Genomic DNA, 17,704 nt, shown 5'->3' on the forward strand with positions numbered 1-17,704 from the left:
AAACCCTAAACCACACAGCACTGCTGTGCTCAAACGCTGGGAAGAGGCCACCCTTTGGGCACTGGGAAGCCACGAGGTTGGAGACGGGAGGATAATTGGGCCCAACACTTCACCTGAAAATCCGCCAGGATCATCTCCCGGTCCATGTTGGACGTCATGGCGGCCGCCGAGTTCCGCGGCTCCGGGAGCGAAGCGCGCACCTGGGAGGGAGACTGCGCCTCCTGCGGCCGTCGCCGCCGCCGCCGCCGCCGCCGGGCGCCGAAGGGCTGGCGGGCGAGCCGGCGGGCGGGCCGGCGGGCCGGCGGGCGGGGCAGTGCGGGAGGCTAGGCGCTCATGCACTCGGTAACCTTCAGGCGCCTGGGCCGCCCGCCTGTGCCCTGTAAAGCCCGCTCCGCAGCCGCCCAGACAGGGAGGTTGGTAAGGATGTGGGTCCGGTCTTACTGTCGCCGGCCAGGATGAAGGCAGGTTGCGACAGCGCGCACCCGGCTCTCTTCAGCGGCGGCGAGACCGGCGGGGGCGGAGAATGAGAGCGAAAAAGCAGGCGGGCAAACGCCACGGCCGCCTCCGCCTCCTCCGCTTCCTCCCAGGCCGCCGCCTCCGCCCCTGGTTGGCCGGAGCCAAGGCTGTCGCACATTTTGCCTGTCATCGAGGTCGCAAAGCGCTGCTTTGCGGCTGCCACGTGACTGCTCTCCTGTCAAGCGCTGGACGCGCGACTACCGGGCGGGGATCTGCGCGCCGCTGGCGGGGACGCCAACGTGAAACTGCGGGAGCTTGGAGTCCCGCAACAGGTTTTTCCAGTTTGAATTAAGCAAAGGCCTGAGGTACCGCCTCCCCCTGGTTGGGTTGGCGATCAGTTTCTGCTCCTTACGTTGTTACATAGTAGCACACATACACGTCAAGCCTCACAAACCAACTCAAGCAGTCACAACCCGTCTAACAGCATTTCATAAACGTACATTTTCTCTAACAAAGTTTCACCAAAATACAACTTCATATAGTCTTTTACGTCAACCTGTCAAAACCCACTTACACACTGTCACACTCGATCCCAAGCCCTGACGCTCGCATCCTCAGACATAATGTATAAAGGATGACGCCTTGCATCCTCAGACATAATTAACAAGGAGCAAGAAATAACCAGATTCCCACGGTAGTTATGGGGCAGACATGGAAGCTGAGAAAGGTGAGAATATCCATCCCAAGACAAAGATGATCAGGCTTTGAGCCAAAAATAGACAAAGACTATGTACAGTGAAGTGTGATAGTTTGTAATTGTCGATGGAGGAAGAGTGACAGTAGAACTGGTTCAACTTTGACTTGGGAAGATATCATCTTCTGGATTGAGTTGGAGCTTGTATTTGCCTTGGAAAGTATATTAAATCCTGAAAGTGTAAAGTAAGATTGATAATTTTGTGCTGTAGAGTTAAAATAGATAATAGTGAAATCACCATATAGAATCAAGGCCTAGATCTTTGTATTCCCTGAACAGGAAGAGCACTGTGGTGTTCCAAAGATCTAGGTTTATTCTGTGGGCTTTTTTCTTTGAATAAAATGTCTGGCCTACAATTCTCAAGTAATACTCTGTATTTAGACCAGAATTCGGAGAAGGCAATGGCAAGCCACTCCAGTACTCTTGCCTAGAAAATCCCATGGACGGAGGAGCCTGGTAGGCTGCAGTCCATGGGGTCGCTAAGGGTCGGACACGACTGAGCGACTTCACTTTCACTTTTCACTTTCACACACTGGAGAAGGAAATGGCAACCCACTCCAGTGTTCTTGCCTGAAGAATCCCAGGGACGGGGGAGCCTGGTGGGCTTCTGTCTATGGGGTCACACAGAGTCGGACATGACTGAAGTGACTTAGCAGCAGCAGCAGCAGACCAGAATTAGCTAGATAAGGAATAGAACCCTCCATAGTCATATGAATTGAAGGGTTTCCTGGTTAATTGCCACCCCCCAAGGAAGTAATTCCAAAATAAAGAATGAATGTGAATCATGAGGTGAAACATACTACCAGCTATTTAAGTGTGGCAGTTCACTTGTCCCATTCATATATGTCGTTCTCAGCACAAGGCAAGTGACCAAATCCTGCAAAGTTGAGATTTTTCTCTGTGATGAAATGTGTATCTGAGCCAATTCAAATCCAGTACTGCTCCCCTTCTCCCTCCCTTCTCCCCATCTGGAAAGTAAAAGAATGTGGTAATGTAGAAACCGGGGAAGAGTACACTAAACACTCAGGAATATGGTTTTTAGTACTGCTTTCCCAACTAATTAGTTAGGGGAAACTGGATGGGTCACTTAGACTCTCTGACTTCAGCTTCTGACATGGCTATTTCAGACGATGAGAAAACAATTATGAAACTGCATGAAAGCATAAAATATTTTTACAAAACAAGCATAGACTGCATAGCATTACTAGGCTTGTGTTCTAGTTCTGCCCCTTGACAAAAACAAAAAACTTCTCTGAGTCTCAATTTATTTCTAAAATGGGGTTCATAAAACTTACTTCATAAGGTGATTGTGAATACTGAGTGTATAATGCTTGTGAAAACTTTTCAGAAGCCTTAAAGCTGTCCAAACATATTAGTTGCTATTACTTGTATGTATGCACGTGTGCTAAGTCACTTCAGTTATGTCTGACTCTTTGAGACCCCATGAACTGCAGCCCGCCAGGCTCCTGCAGGCAAGAATACTGGAATGGTTGCCATGCCCTCCTCCAGTATTACTTGTACAGTTCAGTTCAGTTCAGTCGCTCAGTCGTGTCTGACTCTTTGAGACCCCATGAATCACAGCATGCCAGGACTCCCTGTCCATCACCAACTCCCGGAGTTCACTCAAACTCATAGAGGAAGAAGAAAGGCTTCCCTGACCAGGAAATGAACTCGGATTACTTGTGCACCAGTTCCTAACTTGTACACCAGTTCCTAAATGCTTTTCTCAGTATAATCTCTTTCATAAAACTTAAGCCAACAAAGATTTTCTTCCTTTCTAATCACTGCTCTACGATCTTTACAATTTAATACTCTATAATTAAACTCTGTAATTTTTTGTCTAATTGTTTCATCTATGCATGTTTTTTTAATATTTATTTTTGTTTATTTGGCTCCTCCAGGTCTCAGTTGCAGCATGTGGGATGTAGTTCTTGACCAGGGATCAAACCGGACCCCTGCATTGGGAGCTCGGAGTCTTAACCATTGGACCACCAGGGAAGCCCCTATGCATGTTTTAATCTCTCCTCAAAGTCTGAACATTCCTTGAGATTATAAGCCCTTTCATTCCATGTGTTTTTATATTCATCATAGTTCATTCATGGCAAAGTCTTGGGTATATAACAACCAAAGCTTTTGAATTTATTAATTTTTATTGGATGTCTAGTATATACAGGTATTTTACATATCTTATCTCATTCAGTACTTACAACGGAATAAACAGAAAAAAAAAACTGCTCTGAGAGGTTAAGAATGTGCCCAAATTCATGCTATACAGTGAGGCTAGGTGCTCTTTCCACTTAACCTGTTGCTTCCCTGCGTTTTACCTTCCATAGTGTATAGCTCCTGAGGAGATTGATTCTTCTCTATGACCCAACTATTCATGGTTGGATATCCAGAATAATTTTCTACTACAAAAATAAATACTGAATTAAGAGAAAACTCATTTCGCCAGAATTCCTTCCTTAAAAGAAACAATTTCATTACAGTGTCACAAACTAAGAGAATAAAAATGTATAGAGATTCTCTGATCATAAGCATGAGCAAAGAAATATGGTTTTAATATACCCATCCTCTTAGTTGTTCTACTGCATTAACTCATGAAGCTCAGTCTAATTCAAATATAGATCTTTTTCTAGAATCTCCATGTTGTTTGATCTTACCATTCTTCTTTCAAAAGGAAGTTTTATTTCATATTTTTTCAAATATATATATAACATAGTCTACTTACAGATATTTTGCGAAATTTTTAGTTGTAATAATTTTCAATTTATCTAATAGTTGCAAACATAGTACAGAATGCTCCTTTAATCCAGCTTCCTCTAATGTTACCGTCTTACACAACCATGGTACTGCTATCAAAACTAAGAAATCAACATTGGCATAATACTGTTATGTTTCAGAGACTCTATTTGGATTTTTACATTAATGTACTTTTTCTGTTCCAGAGTCCAAACCAGAATTCCACACTACATTTAGTGGTTCTATTTCCTTAGCATCTTCCAATTGTTGACAATTACTCAGTTTTGACTTTTGAAGAACAGTGGTCAGGAACTTTATATATATATATAAATCATGAGATTAATGCTACTATAGTTAGATCCACACTCAAGTAATCAAAAACATATTACATATAATGATTTAATGTTCCTTAGGACACTAGTGCCTGATCCTGTCTTTTTCTTTTTTAAAAAATGTATGATTACAACTTATTACAGAGAAAGGGGAAAGGATACAGGCCAAAACCAGCCAATAGAAGAAGCATTTAGAGAAAAATCTGGAAGGGTTCCGAACGCAAAGCTCCCAGGGTCCTGGACTCTGAAATAATGGAAAAGGCCTAACATTTGGGAACCCCAAGATCTGAGTTCAAATCTTACATCCACTACTTACTGGCCTTAGTCACAATGTCTTTAAGTCTCAATTCCTTCATCTGAAAAGAATGAGGGGATAGTTATATTTACCTCCCAGAGATGTTATAAAGATTAAATAATGTATACATCATATGTTATAACCAGAAAACACTACACAAATATTAATCATTGCTATTATAAACTTTTGAGTTGCTTACTGTGCATGTTTTTCTCACTTTACAAAAAGACTTCCATGGTATGAGAACCCATATGAAAAAGTCTACTGAATCTCAGAAATAAAATGCCATAAAATGCCAAATGCCATTTCATTATGCCACAATAATGAAATGATGAAAAGTTCCCCTGAGTGTACCAACCTGTTTCCTATCTCCCTTGGATCTATAAATATAACAAAAGGAAGATTTTGAAACTATGTAAAGAAATTGTAAATACCATATACACATAACCATAAGTCACTCATTCAGAAACTATGCATACTTAAGTCAAAGAGGGGGGAAAGCACAAAAATATTTGATTATAGTCTTTCTATAAGTCCTTTAAAATAAGTATGAACTGCTATAAAGAAAAAGATTTCCATGACTATTTATATTTTATACCCAACTAAAAGGCTCTGTTTCAGTGTTTGAGAGATGTGCCATTACTGTGTTAAAAGACAAACTACTATTTTCAATATAGTAGATGCTTAACTGTAAATCTTTCTTGTATACCATGTTAGAATGTAAGCTTGTTGACTGCAGAGATACTCACCTTTGACTCTATTTCAGTGAACTAGCAATCAATATGAGATTTTCATTGAGGGTCCTCTGTAGTCTTACTTATGCTTTCTGAACTAAGATTGTAACTTCTGTGTCTCTGTGCTGCCAGTTCTGGGTGATACGATAAGCAAACAAAGCATATGCTTTAGGACACCAGCAAAGCCAAAGTGGAAAAAAAATAAAAACTTCCTTAAATTGTTTAATATTTCAGCAAAATCACTAAAGTAGTCAAGATGAGAAAAGTCAGAACCTTGTTGGACTTCTTCACATTTATTTTTTGGTCTTGTATTATTTTTATTTACACATTAGGTGAATTGGTGGGACATCAAAATCTTTTGTGCTTAGGATCTCCAAAAATCTTAATCCAGCTCTGTAGGCATCTTAAATTACCCTGTTTTATTTCTTGTTATTCAGCAAAAAGAATTTTATTTCATGAAAATTATAACCCGTGTATACCTATACTTTACATGAGTACACTTTAAGAATCTTCCTTATTTCACTGTCTTCTCTTAGAAACCATAATAAAGGCTAGACAACAACTCGCATAAGTTGGATTAATGCCAGTTATCTCTTATCAGCCAACAATACTACTATATCATCACACCCTCCAGCTGTACTGAAGGATTTCATACTAATTTCCCAGAATAATCATAAGTAAATTATATTATTTATGATATTTACTGGTATATATGGAATCCTAAAAGGTCTATTTGAAATGTCTAAATACATGTAAGAAGCAAGAGTTAATTTATTGTGTTGCAGTTCATGTTTGATTCACATTTCAAGTTTAGTTACTTAAGAAAATAGCTCTGGTTCTTTTTCTGTCAACAACTCCGTTAAAGGAAACACCACCAGATTGAAATTCAAATTTTGAACTCTCCCTCTACCTACCAGGCAATCTGTTGCTAATGACTATCCAGATGTTGTTGGTGTGTTTCGTTGCTAATACGTACAGTGTATCTCAAAGAGCTCGGTATAGATATTGCTTGAAAATATGCTTGCTAGAGGCCGGCAATAATCAGACCACCTGTCACTTTTTGTTTGGTTTCATTTTGCCCACTGGGTGCATCATGCAACCGTGTTGGATATTTTTAAGAGCAAAAAATGTAGAAAGCAGTAATTAATTAATCTTACATAGCTAAAAAAGGAAGTAAAAGTACAGAGAACTGGTGCCTCGGACGACTGAAATAAACATATGGGAAGATACTATTCCTTTACATTTAGACACCCCTCCCCCACCCAACAAGTCCCATCTAAAGTAGTCAGAGAGAACTTTGACAAAAACAAATGGCCTTGTTAGAAAACCCTTCCCAAGACCTACTTAAAAAAAAAATATATATATATATATATTTGCTTTAAAGTTAATTGCTTATCTCCCTTTCCCCAAAGAAATGGAATATTTCCGTTTCAAGTCCCTGGAACATTAAGGCTTCAGAGTTCGTCATGATTTCTTACCTACGCCATGCCTTTAGTTTTCGTAACAATAAGTCTAGAAAAGACTTTTGCTTTTTCTGAGCACAGTTTTTTGCTGTCAGTCAGGTCTCTCCCTCCATCCCCGCGGCCACCCGCGGCCCTGGGCGTTGATCTGGCAGGTGCGAGGCCGAAGCGCTGGACTGAGAAAAGGAGGCCGAGTTTGCACAGAGCGCGCCACGGAGGTGGCGGCGGCAGCGGTAGGCCTGGCCTCCCGAACTTCGAGAGCCTGGCCGGGGAGCGCTGAGGCGGGCGGCCTGCCCCGCCAACGCCGGGGAAAGACTAGCTCCGCGCCAGCCTCCTCTCTGCCTTCCAACAGTCAGCGCCGCCGAGCCTCCGAGGCCCTGAGGCTCTCCGCACTCTTAATTAACAAGCCTCTTTTCCCCACCTCCGGCCCCGCCGGCCTCAGTACAGCTCGGGGTTTCACGTCGCACCCTCCATTCCTCCCGCCAGCTAAAGGAGGCCAAACCCGGCTTCGCCGGGCCGAAAGCCGCTTCAGCCCCGGCCTGGCCGCTGGGCTGGCGGGTGGGAGGCAGCGCAGGAGACAGCGAGGGAAGCGGAGAGCCGGGAGGCGGGAGAAAGGGCGCGGGGCCGGGGGCGGGGCGAACCGGGCTGAGAGCTCGAGCGCCACCAGGGCGGAGGGCGGGGCGTAGGCGGCGCCCGGCCTTCCCGCTCCCGCGGTGCTGTAACTCCGCCGAGCCTCCTTAAAACTCTGCCGTTAAAATGGGGGCGGGTTTTTCAACTCAAAAAGCGCTCAATTTTTTTCTTTTCAAAAAAAGCTGATGAGGTCGGAAAAAAGGGAGAAGAAACCGGCACCGTCTCTGCAGCGGCAACAGAAGCAGCAATTGTTTGAGCGAAAAAAGAAGCGAGGGAGGGAAGGAAAAGACCAGAAAGGGGCACGACGCACAAGTGTCTGTAGGGGTAAAAGGAGCAGGGACCAGAAATTTGGGGGGGACCAGCTACAAAAGAAACTGTCACTGGGAGCGCTGCGGCTCGGGAGGAAGCGGTGCTACCCGGCTAGGCTCCCGGGCACAGCTGGCTGGCGGCCGCTGCCCTATCGGCGGCACAGGCTGGGGGCACAGGCCAGGGGACTGCGAGAAGTTGGCGAAGTGGCACAGGGCGCCGAAGCCGTTGAGCTCTCGCCGAGGGCGGAACTGGCTGCGCCCTGGAATTGTGGCGACTCGCAATACTCAGAGCTTGGCCTGAGACTTCCAAGGACCCTCCCGATCTCTGGAGCCCTCAGAAAACCGGGAAAGGAAGGAAAAGAAGCGGCGGTCGCTCAATGAGCTTCTACATTAGGAAGTCTGAACTGGCTCGGTTGTAGGCGGGAAGTTACCGGTGGGCTGCCCCGTGCAGCCGCGATGCTGCAGCGCGCTGCCTCAGCAGCCGGGGCTCCATAGACATTTCCCGCATCTCTCTCCCCCTTCCTCACGCTGCTGGGCGTCCCAGGACCCGGCGGGGCCGGCATGACCGGCTTGCCGGGGGCCCGCCGCGCGCCCGGCCGTCTCCGGAGACGCGCGCCGAGCCTGGCTCCCACGGCCTCTCAGGCTCGGCAGGGCTGCGGTAGCCCGGCGGGCGGGCTCCGGAGCCCTCCCGCACGGCGTTAGCCCGCAGCTCGGCCTGGACGAGGATTAAGACTCATCCGGAGAATCGAAAGCCACGGAGGAGCCCTGACGACCTGTAACTTGAGGGCCACGGAACTGCTACTCTCGTTTGATTTTGGCGATCATCTTTAACCCCCGGAGCACATCAGCACCCAGCCACCGAGGCGCTCTCCCTGCAGCGGAGGACTCAGAACTACCCCTTCGGCGAGACGGATGGAGACCGAGCCCCTCCGAGGACCTGCCCCTGCGGTACTGGCTCGCGCGGCTCAAGTCACTACTGTGAACAAGGGTGGGTTAATACCTTCCCCCCCCCCCCATGTCTCTTTTTCCACGGTATTTTCTGCCCTAACCTAGTCCCTTAAATCTCCGCATACATTCCTCCCGGAGATCTGTAGTGTAGGTACGTGCCAGCTCTGCCTACATTTTACATCCAGAGTAATTTACCCGGAATATATGTGTGTCTGTATATCTCTCAGTTTAATCACCAGAATTCTTCATAGGGGTTAAGCTAAAAAGCGAGGAGCGGAGCCCCTCTCCAATGGCTCAGTTTTGCTGAATAATCACGTGTGAATCGAGGGGCGGGCTTTTGGCAGGCAGATCTTACTAGTATTTACTACCAAGCTCTACTCCAGATTAACCATCCCAGTCCTTCTGTCAGTCTCCGATGCCATCATGCAGCCTGGTTAGGAGCGAAGGAAAGGGGAAAAAGAAAAACAACTAATTCATCTTTTCCCGATCGTCAGGACCCTAAAGAATGGCCGAGCCTTGGGGGAACGAGTTGGCGTCCGCAGCTGCCAGGGGGGACCTAGAGCAACTTACTAGTTTGTTGCAAAATAATGTAAACGTCAATGCACAAAATGGATTTGGAAGGACTGCGCTGCAGGTTGGTATCCAGAGAGGTGGGGGAAACAGGTCAACAATGTTGCCTACGTGACCCGGGTTTCTAGAATAATAGCTTTCAAGCTTTAAGGGGTACTAAATTTCACTGTTTTTAAAACTAGTTGGTTGCCATATTTTATATCTTTAAGTGGATCCAACTCCCCAAAATGACGTACTTTGAACAAACTCGTCAAATCCAATAACATCCTCTATATCAAGTGGGTTCCAGGTTTGGTCTTAATTTTTGGAATGTTTTTGTGACTGTGGGGATTGTGTACCAGTCGTAGCAGCGCCGAGTTTTTTGTTGTTTTTTTTTTTAGACAGTTCTGTAAACACGTTATTATGATTATTATTTGAAGTAAATACACTGCTATTAGTGGTTTCCGTACTTTACTCCAATAATTGACTTTAACGTTAATTTTCTTGACTACTGGCGAGGGTATTTTTCCTTCAAATGCTTCAAGTTTTGACAAACGACCTTTCCTCGTTTGGAATGGGTGGCCTGGGCACAGGCACAGGATGTACATTTCACAGTTAATATAATACCATCCACCCATTCAGGATTGAGGAGGTATAAAAAGTTAAATTTTCTAATCAGAGCTCAGTTTATAGTGTTTTTGTCTCTGCAGTCTTACCGTGGTATGTTCTAATTTTTAGGAATTAGATTTACAAGCAACAAATGAAACATGTCCAGGTGCCAAGTATTGTACCTGATAACTTTTTTCCTCCTCTGAAGGTTATCATGTAACTTGGTTGAAAGGCTTAGAAGCAGAAAAATGGCAAAGTAGTTTCAAACAGTTGCTTTATCTGAGTTCTGATGATGTTCTTATGAGCAGTTCGTATTTGAAATGCAACACTTAAAGCTGTTTTTGAAAATCCACTGGGGAGAGGGTTTTTAGAGTGCTTTGTTTTTAATTGCAAGAATTAGAAATTTAAGTGACAGGAGATGTACTACTAACAGACGAAGTTCATACACCCTGTATATTTTAAATCAGAATACACTGACTTTAAAATTTTCAGTATTAAGGAAGCTTATAGATAGATACTAAATTATTTATCTTGTTATTTCAGGTATATTAAGTGTGGGAAAGATTTTTTTCTGTTTCCACCTCGTAGTTTTTAACAGGTATTGTGATGATAGCAATGTCACAAATTTAATATATTGAAATTTTTCCTATTGAACATTCAAAATTTTATATAAATCTCACAAAGAATGAGCCACTCAACCCTGTAAGAATAGGATCTTGCAGGACTTGTGACGAGCAGGAAGACTAGGAGATTAATACTGCAAAACAAAAGTTTTGACAAACATTTTTAATACAACTCTGGTCTTGTTTATATTAAACATATTTATCAAGATATTAACACCCACTTATTGTGGCTTAGTCCTAGTACATATAATGAAACACACACAAACAGGAGTCTCAAAGCTTGTTTTCAGTATGTATAATCCTGACTCTGAAGTTGTATCATAACAAAAGAAAGAACTCTTTCAAAACAATTTCCAGCATTGCTATTATTTTCTGTGAAATATGGCAAAATTTCTCCTACAGTAATGTTTATTTAACTGAATTACAAAAGGTTTTTCCCTCTTCCTAGTGTCAGCCTCTCAATCAGGATAATATCAAAGGCCCTGATCGTACATTTGCTTTACAAAGATCCAAGGTGTCTGTCTCCTATTTTTCCCAGTTCAAGTCCTTAAATGTAACTAAATATTTAGAGGCAATTGTGGTAAAAATTAGATTGTGTTAATTTTTAATAACCAAAAAGTATATTTCATCCAAGTTCTTAAAAGATAAATTATGTATCATTTTTAACCACTGCCCTAAAGGAAGGGCTAAAAGTCAGCAGAGTTTTATCAATAGGGAAGCTTAACATCTTGGTCATCTATATAGTTTGAATTTATAAAATATTATTCTGAATATATTTTATATTACTTAATTTGTGATTTTTAAAACAAACATTCTAAAAAGATAGATCAGCCTTATATGTCTTTCCAGGATGTATTTAATTTCACAAACATTTGAGTGTCTACTATGCAATCTATTTACTGTAACTTTAGATTATTATGAATATACCTAGAAATAAAACAATTAAAATGCTGAAATTTCCTTGCATGTTAATGAGACTATATTTTTTCACAACTATATTATATGTATTGTATAATTTCATGCTGCTGTACAAAATACTTTATAATTATGAGAGCCTAATGGAGACCTCTTATTAGAGTGAAATTTATTCAAACACTAGTACATCAGGCTTTGTCATGTAAATTAGGTGTATGTTGATAGCAAATTTTAATATCAAATTCTGGCTTTTAAAATATCGGCAGTTTACAAATAACTATTCCTAAATGCCTGATAATAACTGCAAAAGGAAATAAGATGAGATCACCAGTTGATTAACAAATGGGCTGAAACCACAGACAAAGCTTTCTATGTCCCAAAATATAAGTTAAATATCTTACTTTCTCTTCTTTTGCTCAATTGAAAATTAGGAAGCTAGCTAGAACTTTTTAGGAGACAGTAAGTAAAATAGTAGAATGACTGTTCCATTCCTTTTAAGAACAGTTGCCATACAGTCTTTTCCTATTTAGTACAAGGCATATCATAAATATGTTATGTTTTAGATAAATCAGTATCATTGGCAATGTAAAAAACACTTGCTTTTTTTAAAAAAAACCACTTTAATATTCAATAACGTTTTAAATTTTCAAGTGGAGGATTCTAAGCACTAAATACACCTAGTAACCCACATGAAATAATTGCAAAGAAAAAAAACATTTAAAAATTACTTGGAAACTTGGGGCTTATCTGTTTGGAGAGAACTTGTGAAAATTAATAATTTAAGAAAATACCAGGTTTGGGTTTTTAAGAGATATTTTTTACACTAGTAAAATCAGTCTAGATGGAGTCTGGTGTGTGGAAACATTTCTTTAAGGATTTAAAGAAGCTCATTCTCCTTCTTTTTAGCCATTTAGAAAAATTTTACCCACATTTAATTTTACAGAATCAATACCCCAGGCACATTTTATGAACATGAAAAACCAAACAGAAGACTGACTTAAATCTCAAGCTCCATTTCTTTTATTTTAATAAATTCATGGAATTACACCACTCTTTATGGGAGACAGAGATCTGAGTTGTCAGTGAATTTTGTACAAATCACACTCATTCTATTTTTATTAATCAATATATCCTACTTTGGGGCTCGTTTGAGGTATTCCATCATAGAAGCTCAATTTTTAGAAGTTGTCTTCTACTTTTACCGAATAGTACTCATTTGCTGCAACTAAGCCCTTCAAACTCCATCACATGGGTCTTCCCAAAGCACTCCTTCACCAAAAAAAGTTGCATGAATAGAAAGATGGCTACTCTAAAATAGCCTTGTAGTAGGAGCGCTTGAAGGATTCTACCGTTTTTTCTCCTTTTCTAGGTTATGAAACTTGGAAATCCGGAGATTGCCAGGAGACTACTACTTAGAGGTGCTAATCCCGATTTGAAAGACCGAACTGGTTTCGCTGTCATTCACGATGCGGCCAGAGCAGGTTTCCTGGACACTTTACAGACTTTGCTGGAGTTTCAAGCTGATGTTAACATCGAGGATAATGAAGGGAACCTGCCCTTGCACTTGGCTGCCAAAGAAGGCCACCTCCCCGTGGTGGAGTTCCTTGTGAAGCATACGGCCTGCAAAGTGGGGCATCGGAACCATCAGGGGGACACCGCCTGCGACTTGGCCAGGCTCTACCGGAGAAACGAGGTCGTTAGCCTGATGGAGGGAAACCGGGCGGAGGGAGCTGCGAATCTGCAATGAATGTGGGGAGGGCTCTCCCACACTGCCTTCTGTTTTGTCAGTTGATTGATTGGCTGTCCTATTTTAATATCATTTGTTAAAATTCAGTTTTGTCATATTTTAAGCAGCTAGTTAAAGCCTCTGAAACTGCTAAGTGGAAATCTTACTACAGCTTTATGAATATATTTAAGCAACATCTCTTTCACCTGCAAAACCCTAAGTTCTAACATGTAATTGCAAAAGCTTTGGCTTTCTTCTGAATATTTTATCTTTCCCTGACTTTTCTCCTTGCCTTTCCCTTTGCCAGTCTCAATACCCAACTGGGAGACTTTGTTTTTAAAATGGTTTGTCCTGATGCTTCTTTTGCCCGATTAAAACATATTTTCAAAACAGGACAATGTTTTCTGTGATTTCCACTCCTCTTATAGTCTGCACTTGATATGCCTCTTGCTAAGGAGAACTAAACTGAAAGATCATGGTGTTTTAAGTCTTGACATAAGAACTAGACATATTCTATTGATGATCCAGTTAAATGCTTTTCTTTCTCTCCTCATGCCTCCCAGCAAAGATTTTACTTGATGCCTACTACGTCTGCTTTAAAATAGAGTAAGAACAGCATTTTTTTGGAAATCAAACCTGAAATTACCTCAGTGTATATTTTTCCTAATATCTGATCTTCCTTTTTTCTCAAAGTTAAGTTAAATCGTTGAAAAACAGGTTTCAGAAATAACGATCTGGAATCAAATATATGTTAGCCCTAAAAACCATTTCAAAAAGAAATTACCATTAAAAAGTGCTTCCCATCTGTTGATTTTTTTAAAATCACAAAGTGAAACAATTGGTTAAATAGTATATTTCCCAAAAGTATACCATAAGTATGCTAAGTGTAACAATGGCTTTTTCTCCCTGAAATACCAGAAGTGTAAAATTACAAAATGTTTAAGTATAAAAATGCACTGCAAATACCAATATCGAGGTGATAAAAAGCTTAGCAAGAACATACATATATTACAAATGTGGCATTACTTATTTAGGGGCTACAGTATAATAAATATAGAAACTTTTACAGTAAATAAATAGGTCACTCCTACACATAGTACTTGATTCCCTCAAAACTTTTTAGTAAAGGCATATAAAGCTCTTAATAATACATCCAGCTAAAAATTTTTTTTGAATGAAATGGAAATATCAAATTTCCAAGAGAATTTTCCAGTATCTACTACTTACTGTTAAAGATTTCACCAAAGGATTTCAATGCAGTTACCTCTTATAAATTTATAAATACTTTATTCATCATCTCCCACAGGAACAAAAATGTTTTATGTAAAAGGTCCCTCCTTCTGTTTCATAAGCTCCCTCCCCTCACTCCAAAAAGAACAAAATACTTGAAGGTTTATTGAAGGCCATGGTTTTGATGCTTGCCCTAACAAGGATTGGAAGGTTGCAGACAAGTGATTTTCGATGATTTATTTTTCATAGTAGTATAAAAGAATATGCAAGAAAAAATCCTTTTCATTTGGCATTTTAAGTTCACCTTCCCTATGTCAAGTGCAACAAGACTTCAACTTCTGCCATCTCAAACCACAAGTTACTGAATAAATTTATTTTTGACAGCAACATGAAATTAAATGTAAAACACATTTTAAACTTTAGGGGAAAAGTAGAAATTGAGCTGATTTTGAAAGAAAAAGGTGTATTTTGGATTTAAAAACTAGAATCAATATACAAAATACACTGCTTGAGTAAGCTGAATACTTTGTAAACACAAGACTATTACTAAAAATAAAAGTAATACTTCTTACAAATTGCAACTGTAAAGATAAACGTTTCTTAAAGTCTATTTAATGGACTTTTCAGTATCCACCAAGTATAAGCATTAAAATCGCTCTTTAGCTATTTCGTATATAGGATGTTCATTGAAATTAGACAGGTACATCTGCGCTTGCTTTAGTCTCAAATGGTCGGAGCACGAAGTGAAGAGAAAGAGCTCTATATCTCTTCATCAGCCTAAAACTTGCCTAGACATTAAAACATCGCCACATTTCTTTGGTTCTTCGCAGGAAATAGCTTTGCTAATCTAAGTATTTTAGAAATGAGTTATGTGGTCCCCTCTAGGAAATATGAAAAGCCATTATTCAATCTCTTAAAAACCTCGACAATATTCAGTAAGACAAATATACCGAAATGTATAGGATGGAAGAAACGGTACTGCAGAGTTTAACGGGGTTTAATTTACAACCAGCTGAGACCAGAAAGGATCTGAGCTTTTTCAGATGCAGAGTAGAGAGGCAAGTGCTAATCAATGGAGTGACCAGGGCCTCAGGGGACGAAGACATAGAAAAAGTGGCGCGGCAGTAGGCAGAGCTGCGTTTCTCAAACTCAGTTATTCTCTGAGCCCGCATCCATGTCGGGAAACTCAGGCTTAGCCTTTGCTCAGTAAATTGAACCCCCGGCTTACACCTTGGGCAAAGGAGGGCTGGAGAGGGGTTGCGGGGAGGGTGGGGGAGAACACCAAAAGGACCTCAGTCCACGTTCTGGTCTCCAAGCCACCAAGCAAACTGCATTTTATCATTTTTCGGTAGTAAATCAATAGTTCTCTGATAAACAATTCGCATCTCGTAATAGTGTGATGAGCTCCTACAAACACACACCACGCTGGGTGACCAATAAATGGATAAAATTTTCCTGTTCCAGGAAAGCGTTTCAATTAGTAATATTGTAAATGTCCCTGATAATGTGGGTCAAACAAACGTTGTGGAATCCGTAGCCCCGGACTGGTTTCGAAATCTCAGTTCCCAAAAAGGTGCTTTCGGCTTTTGCCGGGGGAAGAAGTAATCGTCCAGAAGTGCTGAAAGAGCACAGTGCTGGAGCGAGAAAGGGTCGTACTCACAGCCTTCCTGACTGCCCTAAGCGACCTTCATCAAAAAGGGGGGTTAGGATGGGGGAGTGGAGGGGAAAAGTCCGTGTCTTGGTCTATGGAGACTGCTTTGATTTTTACACTACAATTTCAAAATAATCAGATTCACGTAGGGACCTAAGGAGAGGCTGGAGACAAGCTTCCAGCCTAAGACCCGGGGTAAAAAGGCTCTGCCCGTCGTCAACCCAACTCCTCTATGGAGGGGCTGCAGAGTCATCCTTTCTGTTCCTTCGAAATTCTCCAGACTCCAACCGCAGCTCCCGGCTCCCTAGTGAGGAAGCTGGAGCCCAGAGCTCCCTCAGGGCGCGCAGAAAAGCCCGGGGTGGGGGTGGGGGAGTTTCAAAACCGTTAGCTCGCGTTGTGTGTTTTTTTTTTTCCCCTCCCTCGCTAAGGTTTCTTTTCTTTTCTCTTCCTGTCCAAATATTTCAAATTTCCGCGCCTTAAATAACAGTCTCCTTTTATTTAGTTAGTTTCCTCGGCAGGTTTGGCCGCCCGCTTGTCTCTGCCCCCCAGCGGGCCCGGGGCGCCTTGGACGCCTGGGTGCTGCCTGCAGCCCCTGCGCGCTGCCCCCGGCCCAGCCAGCGCGGCCCGGAGCGCGGCCGCCGGAGCCACAGCCCCCTCTTGCCGCGACCTCGCCTGACCCGACTCTCCCAGCACCCAGAGCCAACTAAGGCCGCCCCCCGCCCGGACGCTCGTCTGCTCCCAGCTCGAGACTTCCCTCCCCGGACTTTGGAGTCTCTTCTGCTTTGGGGTTTGGAACCCGGTCGCCCTGGAGCGGCTGAAGGGCCGCGACGATAGGAAGGCAGCGGAGGAGGCCAGTGGCCGGAGACTGCCCCAGCCCCCACCCCGCGGGTAACCTTGGAGGCGCCCTCGGAGTGAGTGTGTGCGCTGCCGCGCCAGCCGGCTGGGGCAAGCGGGCGCACGGCGCGGCAGGCAGGAGGCGGGAGCGGGGGCGGGGAGGGGGAGCGGGCCCCGGTGCCTCGCTGCAGCCGCCACAGCGCCCGGGTGCTGCGGGCTGCCAGGGCGGCCAGGGTTCCCCGGCCCTGGCCCTCAGGCAGCGGTCCCTGAGGAGGCGGCGGCCATCCCTCTGGATGGTTCCGGCGACCTATGCCTGAGGACTGGGGCCGGAGGGCGACTTGGGAGCAGGGGCGAGCGGGCCGGTGAGTGCCTAGCTCTCCGCAGAGGTGAGCTGGCGGCGGGACCGGGCGCGGCGGCTGGAGCAACTCCATGCCCAAAGCCGATGCCAGCACTCCCTCCCCCCTCCCCCCGTGACAGCTGAGGACAGCCGGGCTCCGAGCCTCACGTCCAACTGCGAGGAGGCAATTGCCTCTTCGGCTTCTCACCCTCTTCGACTGTCCGAAAAGTCCTATGGTGTTGCCTTTACCCCCACAAATTATTAGACGTCCGGGACTGAAAATGCACATTCATTCGGAAAGACCCTCAGCTTGAAACACTGAGAATTGCAGGCCCGTCGTGACTTTGGGTGGGGCTAGGGTGCGCAAAACACCTAGAAGTGGTCTTGTTTTTTCAACCCGGAATAGAGCCGAAAATCCAGTATGGATCTTCAGCGGTGCCTGAAAAGAGTAAAAATTCTGCAGATCTGGATATTCACTTGGTAAATCAAGTTTCCAATGAAATGTTTTGCCATCTGCTATAGAAACATTGTGCGAGCTTCAGGTGTTAGGATGTGGGTTTGGAATTTTCTGTGC

General features: G+C 43.3%; 2 protein-coding genes across 4 annotated transcripts in view; one reads left to right on the top strand and one right to left on the bottom strand.

Annotated features, from left to right (window-relative positions):
• Positions 1–7,320, bottom strand: part of FAF1 (Fas associated factor 1) — a 514,461-nt gene extending 507,141 nt beyond the window's left edge. Inside the window, exon 1 of one of the 3 annotated variants that reach the window (XM_055403873.2) lies at positions 6,789–7,320. Coding sequence is in view for 2 of the 3 variants with exons in the window: in XM_055403872.2 (XP_055259847.1) it covers positions 114–158 (45 nt within the window). In the remaining variant the exon portion in view is untranslated. Of the gene's footprint in view, positions 1–113; positions 514–6,788 lie in introns of those variants that run through there. The other 2 variants (XM_055403872.2, XM_055403871.1) reach the window with 2 other exon arrangements.
• A 282-nt stretch (positions 7,321–7,602) lies between these two features.
• On the top strand, positions 7,603–13,834 carry CDKN2C (cyclin dependent kinase inhibitor 2C). The gene is made up of 3 exons (XM_055403446.2): positions 7,603–8,696; positions 9,151–9,290; positions 12,722–13,834. Exons 2-3 carry the CDS (start codon positions 9,162–9,164, stop codon positions 13,097–13,099), a joined length of 507 nt encoding a protein of 168 aa, XP_055259421.1. The 5' UTR covers positions 7,603–8,696; positions 9,151–9,161; the 3' UTR covers positions 13,100–13,834.
• The last annotated feature ends 3,870 nt before the right edge of the window (positions 13,835–17,704 follow it).

Source organism: Moschus berezovskii, chromosome 4 (genome assembly GCF_049115385.1).
Source record: "Moschus berezovskii isolate FMDL1 chromosome 4, NW_MosBer_1.0, whole genome shotgun sequence".
In the NCBI taxonomy this organism is placed as follows: Eukaryota; Metazoa; Chordata; class Mammalia; order Artiodactyla; family Moschidae; genus Moschus; species Moschus berezovskii.